The following is a 19,609-nucleotide window of genomic DNA, read 5'->3' on the forward strand; positions in this document are numbered from 1 at the left end:
AATTTATAACCACTCTCCCATCTTTTTTTCCACCAGTATTCTGTGTTTTTGTGTTTGTCCTAATAGTATATAAATCTTACAATTGGGGTTCTTTTTGACGAGGTTCTTCCTTTATTTGCATATATATATTTTTTCTCTTGTCATATACTTTTATCTGTCTTTTATCCATTTTGAGTTTATCTTTGTGTACATTAAAAGAGAATGGTCGAGTTTCATTCTTCTACGTATAACTCTCAATGTGAATGGCCTAAATGCGCCCATAAAATGGCACAGGGTGGCAGATTGGATAAAACGACAGGACCCATCCATATGTTGTCTACAATAGACCCATTTTGAACCTAAAGATAGACCCAGACTGAAAGTGAAGGGATGGAGAAGCATCTTTCATGCCAATTGGCCTCAAAAGAAGGCTGGGGTAGCGATTCTCATATCAGACCAATTAAATTTTAAACTAAAGACTGTAGTCAGAGATACAGAAGGACACTACATCATTTGTAAAAGGAGTATCCACCAAGATGATCTAACAATTGTAAATATCTATGCCCCCAATATGGGAGCAGCCAATTACATAAGAGTCATATTGATCAAAACAAAGAGTCATATTGATCTGAATACATTAACAGTAGGAGATCTTAACATGCCTCTCTCAGAAAGAGACAGATCATTGAAGCAGAAAATCAATAAAGAAACAAGAGCATTGAATGACACACTGGACCAGTTAGACCTCATAGATATATACAGAACATTCCACCCTAAAACAACAGAATACTCATTCTTCTCAAGTGCACATGGAACCTTCTTAAGAATAGACCACATACTGGGTCACAAATCAGGACTCAACCGATAACAAAAGACTGAGATTATTCCCTGCATATTCTCAGATCACAATGCTTTGAAACTGGAGCTCAATCACAAGGAAAAGTTCTGAAGGAACTCAAACACCTGGAAGCTAAAGACCACCTTGCTTAAGAATGCTTGGATCAACCAGGAGATCAAAGAAGAACTGAAACAATTCATGGAAACCAACAAGAATGAAGACACTTCAGTCCAAATCCTATCAGATACAGCAAAGGCGGTACTAAGGGGGAAATACATAGCCATCCAAGCCTCTCTCAAAAATTGAAAAATCCAGAACACAGCAGCTGTCTCTACACCTTAAAGAACTGGAGAATCAACAACAAATCAAACCAACTCCACACATAAGAAGGGAAATCATCAAGATTAGAGCTGATATCAATGAAGTAGAAACCAGAGATACAGTAAATGTATCAATGAAACTAGAAGCTGGTTTTTTGAAAGAATCAATAAGATTGATAAACCATTGGCCAACCTAATCCAAAATAAAAGAGAGAAATCCCAAATTCATAAAATTATGAATGAAAAGGGAGAGATCACAACTAACACCAAGGAAGTAGAAGCAATCCTCAGACGTTATTATTAAGTTATATGCCAATAAGCTAAAAAACCTAGATGAAATGGATGCATTCTTGGAAAACTATAAACTCCCAAAATTGAACCAGGAAGAAACTAACAACCTGAATAGACCGATATCTCATAACGAGATTGAAGCTGTGATCAAAAACTTCCCAAAAAACAAGAGCCCAGGACATGATGGATTCGCTGGGGAATTTTACCAAACTTTCAAAGAAGAAATAACACCTATTCTCCTAAAGCTGTTTCAAAAATTTGAAGCAGAAGGAAAACTTCCAGACTCCTTCTATGAAGCCAGCATCACCCTGATCCCCAAACCAGGCAAAGACCCTACCAAAAAGGAGTATTTCAGACCAATATCACTGATGAATATGGATGTTAAGATTCTCAACAAGATCCTAGCAAACAGGATCCAACAGCACATTAAAAAGATTATCCACCATGACCAGGTGGGATTCATCCCTGGGCTACAAGGATGGTTCAACATTCGCAAATCAATCAATGTGATAGAACAAATTAATATGAGAAAAGAGAAGAACCACATGGTCCTCTCGATTGATGCAGGAAAAGCATTTGGCAAAATCCAGCATCCATTCATGATTAAAACGCTTCAAAGTATAGGGATAGAGGGTACATTCCTGAACTTCATCAAATCTATCTATGAAAGACCCACAGCAAATATCATCCTCAGTGGGAAAAAGCTTGCAGCCTTCCCATTGAGATCCTAGCAACAGCAATCAGACAACAAAGAGAAATAAAAGGTATCCAAATTGGCAATGAAGAAGTCAAACTCTCTCTATTCGCAGATGACATGATTCTTTATATGGAAAACCCAAAAGACTTCACCCCCAAACTACTAGAACTCATACAGCAATTCAGCAACGTGACAGGATACAAAGTCAATGTACAGAAATCAGTGGCTTTCTTATACACTAACAATGAAAATACAAAAAGGGAAATTAGAGAATTGATTCCATATACTATAGCACCAAGAACCATAAGATACCTGGGAATAAACCTAACCAAAGAGGTAAAGGATCTGTATTCGAGAAACTACAGAACACTCATGAAAGAAATTGAAGAAGACACAAAAAGATGGAAGACCATTCCATGCTCTTGGATTGGAAGAATAAACATTGTTAAAATGTCTCTACTGCCTAGAGCAATTTATACTTTTAATGCCATTCCGATCAAAATTCCACCGGTATTCTTCAAATAGCTGGAGCAAATAATCCAAAAATTTGTATGGAATCAGAAGAGACCCCGAATCGCTAAGGAAATGTTGAAAAACAAAATAAAACAAAAATAAAAACATCATGTTACCTGATTTCAAGCTTTACTACAAAGCTGTGATCACCAAGACAGCATGGTACTGGCATAAAAACAGACACATAGATCAGTGGAACAGAGTGGAGAGATCAGATATGGACCCTCATTTCTATGGTCAATTAATCTTCAACAAAACAGGGAAAAATATACAGTGGAAAGAAGACAGTCTCTTCAATAAATGGTGCTGGGAAAACTGGACAGCTATATCTAGAAGAATGAAACTCGACCATTCTCTTACAATGTACACAAAGATAAACTCAAAATGGATAAAAGACCTCAACGTGAGACAGGAATTCATCAGAATCCTAGAGGAGAACATAGGCAGTAATCTCTTCGATATCAGCCACAGCAATTTCTTTCAAGATATGTCTCCAAAGGCAAAGGAAACAAAAGCGAAAATAAACTTTTGGGACTTCATCAAAATCAAAAGCTTCTGCACAGCAAAGGAAGCAGTCAAAAAAACAAAGAGGCAACCCACGGAATGGGAGAAGATATTTGCAAATGACAGTACAGACAAAAGGTTGATATCCAGGATCTATAATGAACTCCTCAAACTCAACACACACGAAACAGGCAAACATATCAAAAAATGGGAAGAAGATATGAACAGACACTTCTCCAATCAAGACATACAAATGGCTATCAGACACATGCAAAAATGTTCATCATCATTAGCCCTCAGGGAGATTCAAATTAAAACCACATTGAGATATCATCTTACACCAGTTAGAATGGCCAAAATTAACAAAACAGGAAACAACATGTGTTGGAGAGGATGTGGAGAAAGGGGAACCCTCTTACACTGTTGGTGGGAATGCAAGTTGGTGCAGCCTCTTTGGAGAACAGTGTGGAGATTCCTCAAGAAATTAAAAATAGAGTTTCCCTAAGACCCTGCAATTGCACTCCTGGGTATTTACCCCAAAGATATAGATGTCGTGAAAAGAAGGGACATCTGTACCCCAATGTTTATAGCAGCAATGACCACGGTCGCCAAACTATGGAAAGAACCAAGATGCCCTTCAACGGACGAATGGATAAGGAAGATGTGGTCCATATACACTATGGAGTATTATGCCTCCATCAGAAAGGATGAATACCCAACTTTTGTAGCAACATGGACTGGACTGGAAGAGATGATGCTGAGTGAAATAAGTCAAGCAGAGAGAGTCAACTATCATATGGTTTCACCTATTTGTGGAGCATAACAAATATCATGGAGGACAAGGGGTGTTAGAGAGGAGAAGGGAGTTGGGGTAAATTGGAAGGGGAGGTGAATCATGAGAGACTATGGACTCTGAAAAACAATCTGAGGGGTTTGAAGTGGCGGGGGCATGGGAGGTCGGGGTACCAGGTGGTGGGTATTATAGAGGGCACGGATTGCATGGAGTACTGGGTGTGGTGTAAAAATGATGAATACTGTTTTTCTGAAAATAAATAAATCAATTTAATTAAAAAAAAGAAAGATACAAATTGCTGCAATTTTATAAAATCGGCAGGAAATCTGTAAGAAAAGATCTAGGAAATCTCAGAATTTAGTGCAAAATGACCAAGAGGTATGAGCCAATACACAAAAGATGAGAAAAGAGGTTAAGTCTAATCCATACAGAGTTGTGTATGTTTGAAAGAATGAGTAGAGAATATTCAAAGAAATTACAGGAAGATGTGTTCCCAGAGATAAAGAAAGTAAGTTCACAGCCATGAACTCAAAATGGTCACAGACCTAAGTTGATGAGCCGAAATGACCATTCAAGAAGATGCGCAGGAGAAAATGGTCAGGACTTTGCATTAGGTGAAGAGTTCTCAGTCACTACAGTAAGAACAAAACATGTAAGAGAAAAACATAAGATGACCATGTTTTTTTTTGCATCAAACTTTACCACTGAGAAAAGGAACAGAGAAGTCACTGATAAGGAGATGATATTTGCGGATTAAATACCCAAAGAGGACTCCCATTGCAAGACATAAGAGTACTTTGAACTCACTGAATGGGCAGAAGGAACACACTGTTAATAAAAAGGCAGTATAAGACTCAGATACACATGTTACCGAAGAAGACACATGCATGGTTCATAAGCACAGACAAAGGTCATCAATGTTACTAGTCCGCAGGGACCATTTTACACCAACAAGTGCGTTCTGATCAAAAGACAATACCAAGTGTTCCTGAGAACATGGAGAAAGTGGACCCTCCTAGATTGCTAGGAGGAACGAAAATGAAAGAGCCACATTGGAAGCCACTTTGAGAGTTCTTAAGAGTTCAACACAAGCTTCCCATAGACCCAGCAATTCCACAACCAGACATCTTTCTTAGAGAAACAAGAACATTTGTTGACTCAAGCCTGGTTCAGAAACCTTTGGGACAGCATGACTCACAAAAGGAAAAACCTGACAGCAACACCAGCCACTGACTGGTGAATGAACAAAAGGTGGTCCATCTGGACCGTGGAATTCTACTCGGCAACAACAGGAGAGAAATCTGACTGAAGCTACAGCATGGAGGACCCTGAAAAGCATGCTACATGAAAGAAGCCAGTCACCAAGGTCTCATTCGATTTATGTACAACGTCTGGACAGGAGCCATGTATAGAGACAGAAAGCAGATCAGCATTGCTTGGGGCTGGAGAAGAGAGTGAAAATTGTCTGCAAAGGGGCTGGAGGAGGTGTGGGGAGGAGAAGAAAGTCTCTAAAACAAACTAGGGTCCTATCTGAACAACGCTGTCATTGTAGGGAAACCCTTACAATGGGTGAAACTCTTATATGTAAATTTCACCTAAAAAAAAAAAGAAAAAGAAAGAAAGAAGGTGACAGTCCCACCTCAGTGTGTCCTGGGGTCCCCAGGAAAACACTGGCTGTTGAGGTGCCACATCCTGGGTCTAGCAGTTGGTGATTTAGAGCCTGGTGTCTGAGGTCACAGCCAGAGTGAGGGATTCAGGGCCTGTGTCTTCAGCCTCTGGCCCCCGCAGTTCCCCTGGACTCCACAAGAGGGCAGATGACTTAAGGGGGAAGACCTCCAGGTGGCACAAATAGATCAGGGGGCAGGAGGCAAAGAGCGGGGAACCAGCTCCCTGGAGATTTGGGGAGGAAGTGAGGGCTGTAGAACACATGAAAGCAGCTGGCATGATCTGGAAAGATTTTTTTAAAAATATTTATTTATAAATTTATTTATATATTTATTTATTTGACAGAGAGAGAGAGAGAGAGACCAAGCAGAGGATGCCGCAGAAGGAGAGGGAGAAGCCGGTTTGGGGAGACAGATGGGGGCTCCATCCCAGGACTCTGGGATCATGACCTGAGCTGAAGGCAGACGTTTAACCTACTCAGTTTCCCAGGTGCCCCTGGATAGATCTGAAGTAGGTTTGGTCTGCTGTTTAGGCTCTACCCATCAACTTTTAGGTTAACAGCCAAAGACATAATGACATAATTGATGCTCTTCCTGCACTGGCACTGAGGCTCCCCTACCCCCATCAGAATAGGGAAAAGAGCCCGTGCTGCTATTAAAATTCTTCTAAGTTTAAATGGAACATTTTGGGCTGGTTTAGAGGGAACCTCCCCATTTCTGGCCATCTATATATGGCCAGCTTCTGGGCGCTGAGCCATATCTGCAGGGACTTAGAAGGGGCACCCTGGTCCTTCACATTGGAGCTGGGCTTGTGAAGAAGGGTTCCTGCTAATCTGTATTTCCCTGGCCTGGGCTGAGCATCCTCATCCAAGATCAGGTGCTGCAGTGACCTAAAGTGGGCAACCTCCTGTGTGTCACTGCTTCTCTCTGGCAGAGTCTGAAGGAGGCCCATGGTAGAGGTGGACGGAGAGGCAGGGATAGAATTCTACACTCTGTTAGAAGGCCGTCCACAGTGAAGATTTAAAGAAAAATATTAAGACGATAGATGTCAGATTATATACTTGGTGATACAGTAACAGCTCTGCGTGGTGACAGAAGGTAGCTTACACTTGTAGTGAATATAACATAATTTGTAGAGTTGTCCAATCCCTATCTTGTCATGTGAAGCTGATGTCACATGGTGTATCCACTATAAATCAAGTTTTTAAATAACCTGAAGGTGAGGGGAAACATTTGAAAAAGAAGCAATAAAACTACAGTTGACTGGGGAACAACACGGGTTTGAATTGTACTGAACAATGTAGGTCCACTTAAGGGGTGATTTCTTTTCTTACAAATATAGTATGGTACTGTCAACGTATTTTCTCTTCCTCGTGATTTTCTCAATGACATTTTCTTTACACTAACTCACTGAATTGAAAGAATAAGGTATGTAATACAAACAACATTAAATATGTGTTAGTCGGGGCGCCTGGGTGGCTCAGTGGGTTAAGCCGCTGCCTTCGGCTCGGGTCATGATCTCAGGTCCTGGGATCGAGCCCCGCGTCGGGCTCTCTGCTCTGCGGGGAGCCTGCTTCCCTCTCTGCCAGCCTCTCTGCCTGCTTGTGGTCTCTGTCTGTCAAATAAATAAATAAAAATCTTAAAAAAAAAATATGTGTTAGTCAACTGTTTTTGTTATCTGTAAGGCTGTTACACTAAGTACACCCACAAACACCCCACCTACTAGAGTCTATAACTTAAATCGGCCCAGTTGCAGGATATAAGATGGACAAAATCAAGTGTTTCTAAACCCTGGCAGTGAACAATCGGAAAAGGAAATTAAGAAAACAATTCCATTTATAACAGCACCCACCAGAATAGTATCTAGGAATAATTGACTCAAGGAGGCACAAAACCTGTACACTGAAAACTACAAAACATTGCTGCGTGAGATTAAAGAAAACCTAAACAAGTGGAAAGACATCCCGTGTTCACCGATTGGAAGGACTGAAGTGGCTGAGAAGGCAACACCATGTGGCTAAGAAGGCAACACCATGATCCGCAGATTCCGTGGGATTCCTATCAAACTTTTTTCTTCTGCCTTCCCTATAGCACTTTGCAATACATTTCCTCTCAGACATTGTGGTTTCTTTCTTTCTTTCTTTTTTTCTTTCTTTCTTTCTTTCTTTTTTAATATTTTATTTATTTATTTGACAGACAGAAATCACAAGTAGGAAGAGAGGCAGGGGGAGAAAGCTCTCTGCTCAGCAGAGAGCCCGATGCCAGGCTCGATCCCAGGATGCTGGACACTGGGATCCTCACCTGAGCCGAAGGCAGAGGCTTTAACCCACTGAGCCACCCAGGCACCCCAAACACTGTGGTTTTCATCTCTTAAACTGAGATTGGGGGTTTGTTTTGTTTTGTTTTGTTTTACATTTTCCATGTATCTGCTGAGTATTTTGAACTGATGGGATGCAGTTATAACAAACGCTTTCTTGTCCTCTGGTGATTCTCACCTTGGTGTCAGCTCTGGGTCATTTTCAGATAAGTGACCCGTCTCCTCATGAGGACTCATTTCCCCTGCTTGTCTGCAGACCTCAAACTGTCAGATAGGATGCCACACAATGTGAATGCTATCATGTTGGTTGCTGCATATTTTTTGTTTTCTGTAATATTAAGCTTTGTTTAGTGATGCATTTAAATTACTTGGAAACATTTCTGGCATATCCTTAATGATTTATTAAATGGTCCAGAAGAATAAGCCACTTCCTGCGGGTCCCTACTGGTGTGCCGGCCCCAGTAAAAATCAAAGTTGGAAAGCGTCAATGTAGATTCCGAACAGAGGCTTTTACACGGGAAAAAGACAAGAGGCCCAATCTTTTCCTGAAAACTGTGCATAGAGGACTCCCGCGTGTCTCCAGTGAGAAAGACCATCAACCAGCAATGCAGTTAAGTGGGTGATAAATCGCGCATTCACTGAGTAAGTGGTACCGCTAAAACAGCAACACCAGCAAATGTTCTCTTAAAAGATAAAGCTGTAAGAGAAACTTAAAAATCAGAGCATTCTGTTATTGAACACCTATTACCTGGGGAAAGCGCGAACGCAGTCCCCCACTACCATAAATTATGGAGTCGAGTTTCCCACATTTGGGGAAATCACAGGGGTCACATGTCCGTAGTGCAATGGACAAGCCTCATCCTGGGAAAATGACCTGCTTGATCATGGTGTCTCCCCTGCCGGGTAAGTATGACCCTCTCTGCCTCCGCCTCCGCCCCACACTAGCCTCACCCGCCGTCCACCCTGCACACATGCTCACTTGCCAACCAACACCCCCAAACCCTCAGCAGCCATTCCTGCTCCAAGCATCTTCACCCTCCACAGAAGTCTTCCTAATACAATGGAAGCCATAGCACTGCTTCATCCTCTGCCCCAGGAATTCTCTGGCCCAGAACCTAGGCCTAATGATAACTGATTTACAGCAGACACACCCCATCCATGACGTCAGGGGGTCTCCCTGCCATCGCACACAGACAGGCACACAGAGCACTCAGCACAGGGAAGGCTGCCCCAGCCTGAGAGGAACACGAGGGAGGACTTTCCAGCAGACAGAGAAGCGCAGATCCATCTCTCCCTCTCTCCTCTCTGTCTCTCCCTCTCTCCCTCTCCTTAAAATCTGCTTTAAGGAGATTGGCTACACCTGTGGAACTCAGCCTCCTAGCCAGTCCCCCACGCATCCCCCCAGGTCTGGACACCCTGGGGGATGGAGCAGGGAACCAAAAGTCAGCAACCTCTGGGCTGGCCCTCTGGCTGACAGCTGCTGGCAACATCCCAGGCCCTGAGAACACCGCGGGGGACAGCTTATTTACCAGGCCAGCTCCTAGGGCAATGACGCAGAGTTCCCTCGAGGCTGTCCTGGAGAGAACGACCAAGGATCCCACTGTTGAGGACGGGGCCAAAGGAAACCATCCCTTCCGCTCCCTTAGACAGGGCTCAGAGTTCACAGCAGGGGGTTAGCGGGGTGCCACCTCTGCCACCACCTTCCCTCCCTCCACCATGGTGCTCTTCCCCTTGGATGAGATTTCTGCATCCAAGTGGGGGGGGGGGAATGCCAGGTCTGGGAAACAAAGCAAAACAAATACTCCCAAGAGACCAGTACTTGGGCAATTGTATGGCCCTGGATGGAGTGTCTGAGGGTCCTGATTTGCCTTTGTCTAGATTGCGCCTTGAGGGAGTGCTTTTCTTTTATGAGATTGTTGAAATTCGAAAAGATTGGGGGGTGGAGGGTGTCCAACTTTAGTTGTCACCTAGTTCGTAGTGTGGTGGGAGGCAGAATAATGCCCCGTCCCTAGGAGGTGCCCATGGTAATGCCAGTGAGGAGGAAGCAGAAGGCTAGCTAAAGGACAGAGCACAGGCTGACTCCCTGAAACCCTGACCTCCCACTCCTGGGTGAGATCTCTGGGACAGTTCCAGGAAGCTGCCAGCTGTGTTCTTGGTAATGCTGAACTATAGGGAAAAACAACCTTAACTTGACATTGGCAAAGGCCTCCAGGATCTTGAAGGTCCTCTTTAGCATATTCTTTTGAAAACCTCCCTTTCTCCCAACCCCTAATGCCAAAGTATATAATGAGCCTTGGCTCCCAACCCCAGGGCAGCAGCTCTTTCTGCCCAAGGGTCCTGTCCCCATGCTTTAGTAAAATCAACATTTTGCACCAGAGACGTTGCAAGGATTCTTGCTTCATCGTTGGCTCCCAACCTCACTCCGCCAAACCTCACCTGTATTCCGAAAACCCATCACCAGGAACCTGTGCACGTTCCATCAGCAGCAAAAGGGACCCTGCCGAGGTGCTTATGTTAAGGACCCTGAGATGGGGAGATGATCCTGGATTCCCCAGGCAACCTCTGGAAAGACCAGGGGGTCTTAAAACTGGAAGAGGCAGAGAAAGAGGTCAGACGGATGCTGTGTGAGGAGGACTCTGCCTGCTGGGGCTGGGGCTGAGCATGGAGGAGGGGCCTCTAAAAGCTGGAACAGGCAAAGAGACACACCTAAAAAAATAGAAACTTCCAGATATTTTACCAGCAAAAATGGGATTTGTCAGGAATAAAAGGGGAAGGCGATCTGGGATAAAGCAGCGTTGGCAAATCCATAGGCTAGTCCAGAGAACAAAGGGGAGGGACACTCTTTTCTTTGGAGGAAAGGGGTCAGTTAGGAAGATTGTTCTGAAAGTCCATCGGGGTGAAGTGTGAGTTGGAAGAGCACTGCTGTCTCCCTGGGAGGAAAAGCTAGCATTTCTTCCTCTGGCCAGGTTAGTAGAGGCCTATGCCTGTGCAATGTCAAGTCCCTGTAAGGTCAGATCAGCACCTCCCCTGGGGCTGCAGTGCCCTAGGAGGTAAGGAGGGCAGAGGAGCTCTTTTGCTAAAACCTCAGGACTGCATTTATGTGCGGTTTCCCTTGACTCATTTCCACCCTCTCCTAGAGCCTCCAGAAGGGAAGGTACCCAGTGGACATCTCGATCTTTGTCCAGTGAGATCCTTGTTGGGACTCTGCACCCTCAGAACTGTAAGGTTAAAAAAAATATATAGATGTGTGTTCTTGTAATGCGTTCTGTTTACGGTGACTTGGTAACACAGTAAGAAGCATCTAGCTCATTCACCTCAGTGGTAATGAGTTCTGGGGAATGCGATAAATTCTGTACAAACTCTGTAGGTTCTCTGTCTTAGGTCCACAGGTCAAGAGCTAGTTTTATTCAGGTTTATGTCTCACTTTTAAGTACCTGCTGATGTGATGTGGGCCAGGAGCAAATGGTCAAGAAAGAATTCTTGAGGCGTCTTCAGGGCAAAAAAGGTGTTTTTATTAAAGTTCAGGGACAGGACCCCTGGACAGGAAGAGGTGGCCTGGGATTGTGAGGAGTGATTTACCATATACTGTACATTGGGGTTGGAGGGTGGAGATAAAGACTTTCCAAAGGGATTTTTAGGTGTTATAAGAGACGGTAAGGAAATTTACTTTTATTCACATTTCACTGGCCTTTGCTCTCCTCATCACCTGCCACCTGTTTTCTTTCCATTCTTTTCTGTGGGATTCACAGTCCGTTCCCTGCATGGGCTCAGCCAGGTTCTTATGGGAATTATGCCAAGTGGAAGCCACTGGAGGCCACACAGAAAGATATTTCAAGAGTGGGCTCTGTTACTCTCACAGGGAGGGTTAGGACATAACTTACAAAGAGGTGAATATTGGACAATATACCCATCAAAGGTACATCTTTGTTGCAACGAGTTCTCTTAAGGCACAAAGCTACTTTTCAGCCTTTCACAAAGGGTGAAAAGCAACTGATCTGTGACTGAATCCTGAGCGGTGTGAGGTTAATACGACATCATACTCTGTTGCTTTCCTAAATGTTATGTACTTAAAATGAATTTTGTAGAAGCAGTGTCTGAGTTCTTCACTGATTACTGACTATCCCATCAGAGTGCAGCAGCCTTGACGGCACAGGGTTGGAGGAGGAATCGCTGGGATGCTGGAATAAGCACAGGGCAACATGGTCTCATGCTTGGTTTCTTTGCCTTAATAGCTTACGGACTTTCATCCATTCAGCCGATTGGGCCAGTGAGTTCCTCTGTATTGACAGCCAAAGGCCTTCGTGGAAATACTTGAATAACAGACTGTGAGAGCAGATGTGGAGTCACTCCATTGACTATAAAAATAGGGGGCATCTCTACCTCAGGTGAGAGTCTTTTTTGGGGTCTTTTTGTTACTGGTGGCTGTGATGGTGATGGTTGTGAGATACTATTTGAGGGTTTTGTTTGTTGTTGTCCGTGCTTATGACTCTCTAGGAAATAATTGTGGAGTGATAGCTTTATAGTAATTCTTGGAAAGCAAAAGAACATAACTAACGACTCTTCCCAAGGAATATTTGCAGATCTCTGTGCCAACATTTATGGAAGGACTTATACACTTTTCAGTTAAAGGTTATCAATCGAAGTGAAACAACTCTATACTTTTGGGTCAATGTTGGAGAACAACAGTTTTAAACTGAGGTCTGCATCAGAATCACCTGGGGTAAGATACAGGTGTAGTGAAAAGAAGGGCCATCTGTACCCCAATGTTCATAGCAGCAATGGCCAGTCGCCAAAGTGGAAAGAACCAAGATGCCCTTCAACAGACGAATGGATAAGGAAGATGTGGTCCATATACTCTATGGAGTATTATGCCTCCATCAGGAAGGATGACTTGGGACAGGACTAGAGGAAATTATGCTGAGTGGAATAAGTCAAGCAGAGTCAATTATCATATGGTTTCACTTATTTGTGGAGCATAAGGAATACCATGGAGAGCATGGGGAGCTGGAGAGGAGATGGGAGTTGGGGGAAATTGGAGGGGCAGATGAACCATGAGAGACTGTGGACTCTGAGAAACAATCTGAGGGTTTTGGAGGGGAGGGGGTGGGAGGCTGGGTTAGCCTGGTGGTGGGTATTATGGAGGGCGCGCATTGCATGGAGCACTGGGTATGGTGCATAAACAATGAATTTGGAACACTGAAAAGAATTTTTTTTTTTAAAGAAAGCTAAACACACACACACACACACACACACACACACACACACAATTCTGAAATCCAAAAGGGAAAAAAAAAAAAAAAAAAGAATCACCTGGGGATATTTGTGTAAGAAATGCAGATTCTGGGGCCACACATCAATGAAATACTTAGGATTGGAGCCCAGGAAGTGGCTCCTGTGATCTCCACTGCTGATTCTAAGACTTTCCAAACCCAAGAACCACTCTCTAATATTTTTAAATTGGGAATTCTTACAAAATGACAGAGAAGGCAAAACTCCTTTTAAACTTAGACTTCAACAGTAGTCTATGACCTTCTTAGGGACAGTGTGTCTTTCCTACTCTTACACGCTCAGCCTAGAGACTGGTGCCGAAATCAGAAACAGAGCAGGTGAGGAAAAACCTTTTATTTCTTTGTACACGTTTTACTTTCATAGCCGCCAAAAGGACTGTTTCATTTCCTCTAACAGACCCTGTCCGCCAGTTATGTTGCCCTCGACAAATTACTATAGCAACATATATAAATATCTATCGTACATTTATACACACATACATGCCTTCTAAAGCACTGTCAGGACACAGACTAGGCTTTCCCACAACTGGTGCTTCTCAGGTGCCTCTTAAAAATGATCACTGGTTTGTCTTATAGGACTTTCAATGGGCTTGGGCTGGCCCTGAGCCTGAGTTCCCCAGAGAGGAGTTAGGGTGATGAAAGGGAACGGCGTATTCAGAGTGAGGTGGCCACACTTTGGAGATCATAAAAGAAGGGAACTGGGAGGTGCTAGGCTAAGCAGGAGATGGCACGTGGGAAGCCACCGCTTTCACCAGGAGCATTCGAAGCACTCAGGAGTCTCGGTGTAGACAGACGCCCAGCTGAACGGCGGCTGGGCTAAGCCAGGCCCAGGGAAGCGTGGATCTGGAACTTGTACTGGCTGCGCCCCACTGGCCCTCAGGGCACTGCTGTCACTTGTGGGCTTTGGAACGGGCTGAGGAGCTCTTATGTGGGGATCAGGGGTCCCATCTGTAGGAAGCAGGGTGCTATGTCCCCTGAGCTGACTGTCTGAGGGTAGGCGTTGGAGCGAGGACTGGCTGTGGCCAGTTTCCAGGCCAGTGAGGTGCGCAGAAGCAGTGTCAGGAGCTCCTCTACAGACCAGTGCTGGGATGAGCAGCCCCTGGCGGGTGGTGTTCCTCAGCCACAGGAGAGGCTGTCTGCCCTTCATCCTCCTCCACTGGGAAGAGGATGGGACCCTCTGGCAGGTGTGGAGGACTGGGCTCCAGGTCTCCTCAGCAGATTGGGATCTGCACCAAAGGGGGACAGGCCCAGGCTTCCTGCTGTTTGAAGGACCTCTGATGGCTCCTTTTCTTCCGTGGCTCCTGGAAGGCAAGGGTCACAAGACTGGGGTGCACGGCAGCACCCTTAGGGACTTCACCTGGAGACAGAAATACAACAAGGTGAGAACCTAGTATCAGGTTCTGCTGGTGGCTCCCTGACCTGCAGTGAGCACTGGGTAGGGGCTGAGCCAGGAGCTCAGTGAGAGCCTGTCAAAAGGATGAGCCCAGGGGAGGGGGTGTGGAACTGTGGAGCCCCTCATGCCACCAGGTGAGAGGGGGGCTTCCCCACCACCTTGGGTGGGTGACAGCCCTGCTCAGAGCCACTGCACATGAGGTGCTCAGATCTTCATGGGCCAGTCCACTCCCTAGTTCACTTGGAGCAAAACAATGGCTTCTGTGACTTCCCAGGAACCGAAGCACTTAGTATGAAACATGCCCATGAAGAAACAGCCTGTTGTAGGAAGGAGAGGATGTAATGCAGGGAAGTCCCCTGCTCAGTTCATGTCCCATGTACTTAATGAGGAGAGGGAGGGGCCCCGTCAGCAGGGAGCTCCAACAGCCCCTAGTGCCACCTCTTACAGATGGATGGGCCAAGGCCACAGGGCCAGCTAGTGACAAGCCTGGGATTGGAACGCAGGCCTCAAGCCTTTCCATTGGTCTCTGGAAAGTGCAGAGGAAACTTCCAAAGATGGGGAAGCCAGTGGGTGTGTGGGGCCATTGGGTTACCTTTGCTGGGACAGGAATAAGGCTTTACAGAGGTCATCTTGTATGTGTTCTTCTAAAGAGGCTCAGGAAAGAAAGGAATCATCAGAGAAGAAAAAAAAGGGAATTAGAAAAACAAACAAACAAAAAAAAAAGGTTGGGGGGAGGGCAAAGTCATGGCCTGACCCATTTTCACACCATGGGATCAATATTCTCTTAGGCTACATAAGGAACATTCCTAGGAAAAGGTCCAATTGCTTATGGAAGAAATTTAATGTCCAACGAAGGGTTTAGTTTCTTTCCCTATTCTTTTTTAAGGAATCTCCTTGGCTAGCGTGGAGCCCAACACAGGGCATGAAGCCTCAACCCTGAGATCAAGACGTGAGCCAACATCAAGTCAGATGCTCAACTGACTGAGCCACCTGGTTCCCCTAGGGTTTAGTTTCTGATTTACAAGCCATTTGGTACACTTCAGCTTACTTGCTAGGGATCGGATTAGTATTTTAAGTAAATGTACAGAATACCTGCCATATACATAAAATGTTTCCCTTCAAGTTTCATTTTTATTTATTACAAATTCTCTTTTAGGTCAAGAAGACCCAATGGTTGGTTTCCTTTGGAAAAAGAAAGACCAAGATTGAATGGCTATTCTCTGCCAATAGAGTGTGCAACAGAATCAACCGATTTGATGACATCTCTGGTTTATTTTCTCATGAAGTGAAAAGGGCTACAGGAAACACTAGAGCTGGCCCCAGAGCCCCTTTCCTAGAAGCTAATTCAGAGGCATACTCCCCATGTCCTCTGGTCTTGGGAATCAACTCACTTGCTTTCCTTGGACTCCTGACTTGGCCTAGAGGAGGGAAGAAGTGCGGTGAGGAGAGAAGAGGGTCACGATGTCACCGGGAGATGAGATGGCAGGGAAGGGACTGGGGTGGGAGAGGTGATGGGGAGCGAAGCTAGAAGGACATTTAGTGAGGACGTGAGTCCTAGGAATGGACTAAAATCTCCTGAAAGGTCAGAGTGGGTCGGGGATCATCTGCAGACTCTGGAGACAGGTGGGGATGGATTTGGGCTGTGTTCTGTGGCTCTGGCAGGTGCAGTGGTGTCCTTACCTCCAAATTAGTCCTTGCCTTCTTCAAAACATCATGTGTCCTGGTCACTAAAACAACAAAACAGCCCAATAGGTAGAAGTGACCATCTGGGGCCATACTTGCCTAGTATGTACCAAAGGGTCTTTTTCTGGCAGCTCAGATCAGGGTCTCCTGCTGCCCCCATGCACCCCTCCCTCCGCATCCCCAATTACTCATGGCACAGGAGGTTTGGGGACATCACACACTGGTCTGCAGCCCTCCTCCCCACCCCACCCCGTCTGTCTGGTCCTGGTCCATCGGCAGCACAAGGGGGGAGCCTGGAAGTCCTCCCACCCCTACTTTCCTCTCTCATCCCCTGGCTCAGGGGCACCCACACTGATTGAAGATGAACTGCTCCATGCTCTCCTTCTGCTGGTTGGCGGTCTTCAGACGCTCCGCTGTGCTCTGAAGGACACTCTCCTGTTTGGACAGTCTGGTTCTCAGTTCCAGAAGTTCCCTTTGCAGGGACTGTCCCTGGGGAAGAGAAACAGACTCTCTGTCACAGGTCAGAAGGCCTCAAGGACCAGACGCTTTGTGGCTCTTGACAATCAAAAGCAGGATTCTATAATCCTATCAATGATTTCTGGACTGGAGTCCCTCCAGGAGAGACACTAGAAGGCTCCAGCTGAGGCCAACTTAGACTAAGGGAGTTAGGTCAGCACACTGAGACCCTGGGAGCCCCCATGCACATGAACACAGGCCTCCACTCCTGTGGCTGTAGAGGCCTTGAACCCCAGTCAGTGCCACGACTCCCAGCGGTGAGTCCTGACCACACATTCAGTGCTCAGAAAGTCCAATGGGCTCATTGGGCTCGATGAGTCCAAGAGCACACATTCAGTGCTGACATTGGTTCTAGTACCGGGCCTCACAGATAAGACTTGCTAGCTGGGCGTGTTTTGCCTAGGGAGACAGTGTGCAATTCTGTAAATCTTTGGAACAACTTCAAGATGGCAGAACACCTTCTGCCTCAGAACCAGCATAGTTGGGGCCCATAAGGTGTTAGTGCTTTAATCTGCCCTCAGGCTCCTAGATGGGGGTGGTAGGGGGAGACGGAGAAAAATTGCTGTCCACACTCCCCCTGACCAGAGTTCAGGCCTCATATCTGAGAGCACCTGGTGGTGGGGCGGCTGACTCTTCCAGGCCTGGCCCAGAGAGGTGGAGGAAAGCCGTGTGTGGGATGCAGTGGGTGGCTCCAGGAAGCTGTTCATCTCATGGTGACATTCTGTGGGGATGACGTGGGGAAAGGAGATGTCGACATTTTCACAGGTCCCTACGTTTTTTGGCTCAGCTAAGTTCAGAAAGGGAAAGAACCCAAACACGGTGGGAGGAGAAGGGATGTCGTAGGACCTGCCCTGCCAGCCGCCACCATGGATGACAGGTCTTCCCCCGGGGACGCTCCCCTAAGGCCCCCCTGTCTCATCTCAACTGTCCAGCCCCTGACGTTTAGGACTTGGGAACTGAGGAGGCAGAATGGCATTTGGGGCAGAAGCGATGAAGGAGGCTGCCACTCACTGTGCTGTCAGACAGGACAGGGCTGGGAGAGCTGGGCAGGGCCGCTCGCCAGAACATGGTGAGGAGGGAGGCCGACTCGTCCAGGGTGTGCTGCAGGGCCTGGGCACTGCTCCCAAGTTCATGGATGCCTTTGCTGCCCGGCACCTGGGAGAAAGTAGAGATTGCCCTGGGCACCAGACTGAGAGATCATTCCCTTCCCCCTGCTCCGGCTCCCTCAGCACAGGGCTCGGGTTTCCCTCAAGAATGAGGCACAAGCATGGGCCTGCTTGAACGTGTGAAACCATTTTTAAACCTGGAAGCCCTGGATCTCCATTTCAGCAGTGACCCCCAACTTGTAAGAATCACTAGATTCTGACTTCTCTCATACTCTCTGTAAGCTGCTAGTCCTGCTCTGTGCTCTCGGGTCTAATGCCCCTGATTTTTGCTTGGGCACCCCCATGCGTATCTCTAAATCATACCTTCTGCTTCAACTGGGCTGAACCATTTGTAGCTCCAAGGACTGTGATGCCATTCCCTTCACCTGGGATGCTATCCTCCACCAGCCAGAGAAGCCGTGTATCTCGCCAGTGGTTCCTCTAGGACCCTGTGACTTTCCTTGCCTGGACCAAGGACCCCTTCTGTGTTTGCACCCTCCCAACTCAGAGCATGGCTTCTGACACGGAGCCCAGACCCCCTGTTGTCCTTATTTACTTGGATATGTGGCCTTCTCTCTGGGGTGGAGGCTCTTGCAGACAGGGCTGTCCCTGCACATCCATGCACCTCCAGTGCCTCAAACAGCACTGCAGCTGGCACCTGGTCTCTGAATATGGAAACGCTCTGAGAAGGTGCGCTGCCTGCTTCCCTGCCCTGCTCAGTCTGCCCAGAGAAATCCCATGGCTGCCAGGCTTCGCCCCTTCCACAGCATGTGGCCCATGCGGATGCAAATCCTGAATTTCCAGCCGCCTGATTAAGTGATTTTACTCTGCCGATGGATGACCATGTACAAGGCCATGGACCAGATAATAAGCGAGGAAAGGGTGCTCAGTAGAGCACGACACATAAGCCAGTACTCAGCAAATCCCCTACAGATGAGGATGACAATTCTCTTCTGCCTCTTCTGTGTTTCTGAGAAAAAAAATGTTAGGGCAGAGTGTAGAGTGAAAACAGGAGATGGAGAAGAAAGGCCCAGCTGGGTGTAAGCAGAAGATGTAGGCTCAGCTATGGGAGATATGCAGTGGGAGAAGGAGCTAAGATCAGAAGGAAAAAGTACACAAGGAAAAGGAACACTTAAGACCTACAGTGTGATTACCTCTGTGCCCTGAGTTTCAAGGCCAGGGAAGGTGTGGGCTGATCTCACAAGATCTGCTATCTTTTTGACCAGCAGTTTTCCCTCCTCTATCTGCTGTCTTAGGGCACTGTAGTCATCAATGTGGCCAATGACATGGCGGCCATGTTTATTGGCAAAGGAGCCATCAGTAGCTTCGCCCTCCAGCTTGGGATTCTTCGTCACTGGAGAAGCATCCAAATCCAGCTCTGAAAAACAAGACCAGAACAACATAGAATCCACAGTGATGAGCATATCCTCAGTCCACTTCATTCTAAAATAGACATCAAGGAGTAAAGAGGCCAGGAATAGGAAAGGCACTCTGGGAAAAGTACAGCAAGGTGTGAAGTCCATAGATTTCTGGGTTCTATGTTTTTATGATCTTTCCTACATCATCTCATAATGATCAAATTGCCAGGAGGAAAAATTTTATCCTTACTGACAAATGAAATATCCAGGACAAATATTATTTTAATGAAAAATTTTAAATTTCCAGTTA

The 19,609-nt window shown here is 46.1% G+C and overlaps 1 protein-coding gene and 1 non-coding gene across 26 annotated transcripts in view; both read right to left on the minus strand.

Moving 5' to 3' along the window:
* Nucleotides 1-8,664: 8,664 nt before the first annotated feature.
* Nucleotides 8,665-8,827, minus strand: LOC123392556. The gene has a single exon (XR_006607307.1). It is a non-coding gene; the product is annotated as a U1 spliceosomal RNA (small nuclear RNA).
* A 4,696-nt stretch (nt 8,828-13,523) lies between these two features.
* The window catches only part of PDE4DIPP2 (phosphodiesterase 4D interacting protein), a 212,108-nt gene continuing 206,022 nt past the window's right edge, over nt 13,524-19,609 (minus strand). For 10 of the 25 annotated variants that reach the window (XM_013045059.2, XM_045081829.1, XM_004771016.3 and 7 more), the window contains 7 exons: nt 19,096-19,319; nt 17,808-17,951; nt 16,631-16,769; nt 16,278-16,324; nt 15,989-16,015; nt 15,190-15,241; nt 13,524-14,505 (listed from right to left, as the gene is read on the minus strand). In XM_013045059.2, the coding sequence (XP_012900513.1) occupies nt 14,348-14,505; nt 15,190-15,241; nt 15,989-16,015; nt 16,278-16,324; nt 16,631-16,769; nt 17,808-17,951; nt 19,096-19,319 (791 nt within the window). In that variant the 3' untranslated portion in view covers nt 13,524-14,347. Of the gene's footprint in view, nt 14,562-15,189; nt 15,251-15,988; nt 16,016-16,277; nt 16,325-16,630; nt 16,770-17,807; nt 17,952-19,095; nt 19,320-19,609 lie in introns of those variants that run through there. The other 15 variants (XM_045081838.1, XM_045081837.1, XM_045081841.1 and 12 more) reach the window with 5 other exon arrangements.

The sequence above is a fragment of the Mustela putorius genome, unplaced genomic scaffold (assembly GCF_011764305.1).
Source record: "Mustela putorius furo isolate JIRA1106 unplaced genomic scaffold, ASM1176430v1.1 tig00000585_pilon_pilon_pilon, whole genome shotgun sequence".
Lineage (NCBI taxonomy): Eukaryota > Metazoa > Chordata > Mammalia > Carnivora > Mustelidae > Mustela > Mustela putorius.